Raw genomic sequence first — 3,014 nt, forward strand, 5'->3', positions numbered from 1 at the left:
TGAAATGATTGAGTGTTTTAATTGCAAACTGTTTTCCAACGTTGTATAATATATGTTTGGTCTAGAGAGCTGTTGCTACTGCGTTTGTCAGCAGACTCTTGTTAAGGTTCGAAGGCCGTGGAGCGTTTGGACGGCATCCTAGTTGCATAAAAAGCAGTATATTCTCCGAACTTGTTTGCTATTTAAAATAAACGGTGCTGTACTTTATACAGTCCCAGAGGTCTGTCCAGTCGTTTAGAGTCAGTCAAACTTTACACAGCACATAAATCATTTGCTTTCACAGCTTTCAGCCGGTGCCAAGCTGCGGTCCGTCCCGCACACCGGACAATGCCATGCCAGAACCAGCCGAAAGCCCGTTCACCCCTCGGTCCAGAACCATGAAGAACAAGGGCACGAATGAACTCCCACTTCACTAAAAGATGGACCTGGACGATGCCGGAAAGGCTCAGAGGATGAAGCAGCCGTTTTGGGTGCTTTATCGGAGCTCAAAGGCAGTTCAGTGCCCACTCAATGCCCCTATTGTGCCCCTGTGAGAGGACAGGCCAGGTCGGGCAGGTTCTGGAAACTGACCTTACAATAGAGGGACGCACAAAGAACAGCTTGTGCAGACTGAAGCCTGAAAACCCCGGGCCAACGGGTGCTTCACAAACACACACACACACACACACACACACACACACACAGACCCTCCGGTGGAACGCGCCATCCCTTCTTCGTGTCATTATTATTTAGACCGTTTTGTGATTTTTAAGTTTCTATTACCTCTCTTTGTGATGTCATGTTCTTATTATGACTCTTTTTTTCTCTACGTGGGTTTATTCTATTTTTTTTTACACACTGGTGTCTCTATTTCCATCATTCTAACAGTCAAACTTTTATTGGTTCCTCATGTTTTTTTTATTTTTTTATTTTAGTATTGTTTCAATTTTAGTATTATTTATATTATAGTTTTTCATGAATTTGCTTTTATTTTTATATTTTATTCTGTTTTAATTTGTTTACATTTTTTTTAGATGTTTTTGTCATCTTTTTCATTTACCTATTCATTTATTTTTAAAATATTGCTATTCAGGTTTAATTTATTTTTGTTTCAGTTTTAGTTTTTATTTATTTCCAGTTAGTAATTTTAGTGTTTCAAATTAAACTTACTTCAGTTATTTTTATTTTTTTTACCTTTATTTCACTAGGATGTCCCATTGAGTTCGATGATTTCTTTTACAAAGTTAGTTGCCAATTTCTTTCTAATTTTTATTCAATTTAAGTCGTTCATCTATTTAATTTAATTTAATTTAATTTTACTTTATTTTATTTTTATTTTTTTATTATTATATCTCTTTTATTTTAGTTTTAATGTTTATTTTTAATATTATATTTTCAGCTTTTTTTTTTTCAATTAACAAAAAAACTTTTTTTAAATAGTTTTAGTTTTAGTTAACACTAGTTAACACTAATAACCCTGTGACTGACACTGTGTTATCCATCTCTTTTATACCTGATTAAATAACATTTCTCACTAGAAAAGTAATAAAAATGAAATGGGAAAAGTGTCTGTCAGATAAAAATTGAATAACAGAGTCTTTGGTGTAAGAGAAGCTGCTTTACAGGAGAATTTAACACTATTTCCATTTTTTTCCCCGTAGATTTGTGCAAAACCTGCAGCCATAATTCAATGTGTTTTTGAGGATTGTTGTGCAGTTGCTAGGGGGTTGCTATGTGGTTGCTAAGGTGTTGCTGTTGCTATGGCGTTCCTGTGTAGTTGCTAGGGAAATCTGGGTGGTTACTATGTTGTTCTGGGTGATGCTTGCTTTGCAAAATCCTATTAAATGCCTTCCTCTGTTTCAGAGAAATTCATGTGTTGGTTTGGCCTTGTGTGCATTATTAAAAATGGATCCATGTTCTGCTAATATATTGAAAACGTCGTTAAGCTCCTGTTTCCATTTCCGCCAGATTTTCCGCGCTTTCTTGTGCTGTTTGTTTGTGATCTTAACATGGAGTTGTTTTGTGTTTGACGGCAGTTGCACTGGTTAATTTAGCACTTGATGACAAGAACAGCAGAGCAGGAAGGAGACGTTTATCTCTAGTTCTCACTTGTTCGTTCCCTCACTCGGTTTCGTCTGCGACGGATATCCAGCCGCTCCAACCTCTGCCTGCAAACAGGAAGTGACTGTGTATGCAGTGGTGGGAGCTTCCTGTTACGACTGGCCTGCTTGCTACCACACCTATGACCAATAATGGTCTTTCTGACACAGCACCCATATTCATTAATGCTGGAAAACATCACTGATGCTGCTATTGCTCATACATATTTTTGCTCATATTGCTCATATTGCTTAGACATGAGGCGTTCGAGCAAACCAGGCATTGGGTGTGGTTTGTTGAGGAAAGGTGTGCTGTTACTTCTCTTAGTGATCAGACGTTCAATTTTTACATTTACATTTAGTCATTTAGCAGACGCTTTTATCCAAAGCGACTTACAATTGGGGGATACATAAAGCGATTCTTCTTAAAGAGGCAAACAGACACAGGAAGTGGATGTAATACCAAGTTCTTAGACATTGTTCAAATAAGTACAAGCTAGAAAGAGAAGGAATAAATAAAGAGAGAGAATTTTTTTTATTTTTTTTTTTTTTATGATGAAGTCAAATAGCTTCGAAAGAGATGAGTTTTCAGCTGTCGCTTGAAAATTGTCAGGGATTCAGCATTCCGGATAGGGGTGGGAAGATCGTTCCACCAGCCAGCGAATGTGAAAGTCTAGTTTAAATTATATTGATTTCTAGTGTACTGATTAATTTACTTACAAGTCACATTTATTTATATATTGCTTTTTACAATACAGACTGTTTTAAAGCAGCTTTGTGTTAAAGGGGTCATATGATGCTGCTAAAAAGAACATTATTTTGTGTATTTGGTGTAATGAAATGTGTTTATGCGGTTTAAGGTACACTGTAAAATCCAATAGTTTACCTTACTTAGATTTAATTAGTTATCTTTACTTAGTTGTTATACTTACTAGG

General features: G+C 36.3%; 1 protein-coding gene across 1 annotated transcript in view; it reads left to right on the forward strand.

Annotated features, from left to right (window-relative positions):
- The first annotated feature begins 419 nt into the window (after positions 1-419).
- The window catches only part of LOC107659118 (F-BAR and double SH3 domains protein 2-like), a 38,442-nt gene continuing 35,847 nt past the window's right edge, over positions 420-3,014 (forward strand). The window contains exon 1 of the mRNA XM_016447947.1: positions 420-529. Coding sequence (XP_016303433.1) covers positions 420-529 — 110 coding nt within the window. The remainder of the gene's footprint in view (positions 530-3,014) is intronic.

This window comes from Sinocyclocheilus anshuiensis, unplaced genomic scaffold (genome assembly GCF_001515605.1).
Source record: "Sinocyclocheilus anshuiensis isolate Anshui unplaced genomic scaffold, SAMN03320099.WGS_v1.1 scaffold1010, whole genome shotgun sequence".
NCBI lineage: Eukaryota > Metazoa > Chordata > Actinopteri > Cypriniformes > Cyprinidae > Sinocyclocheilus > Sinocyclocheilus anshuiensis.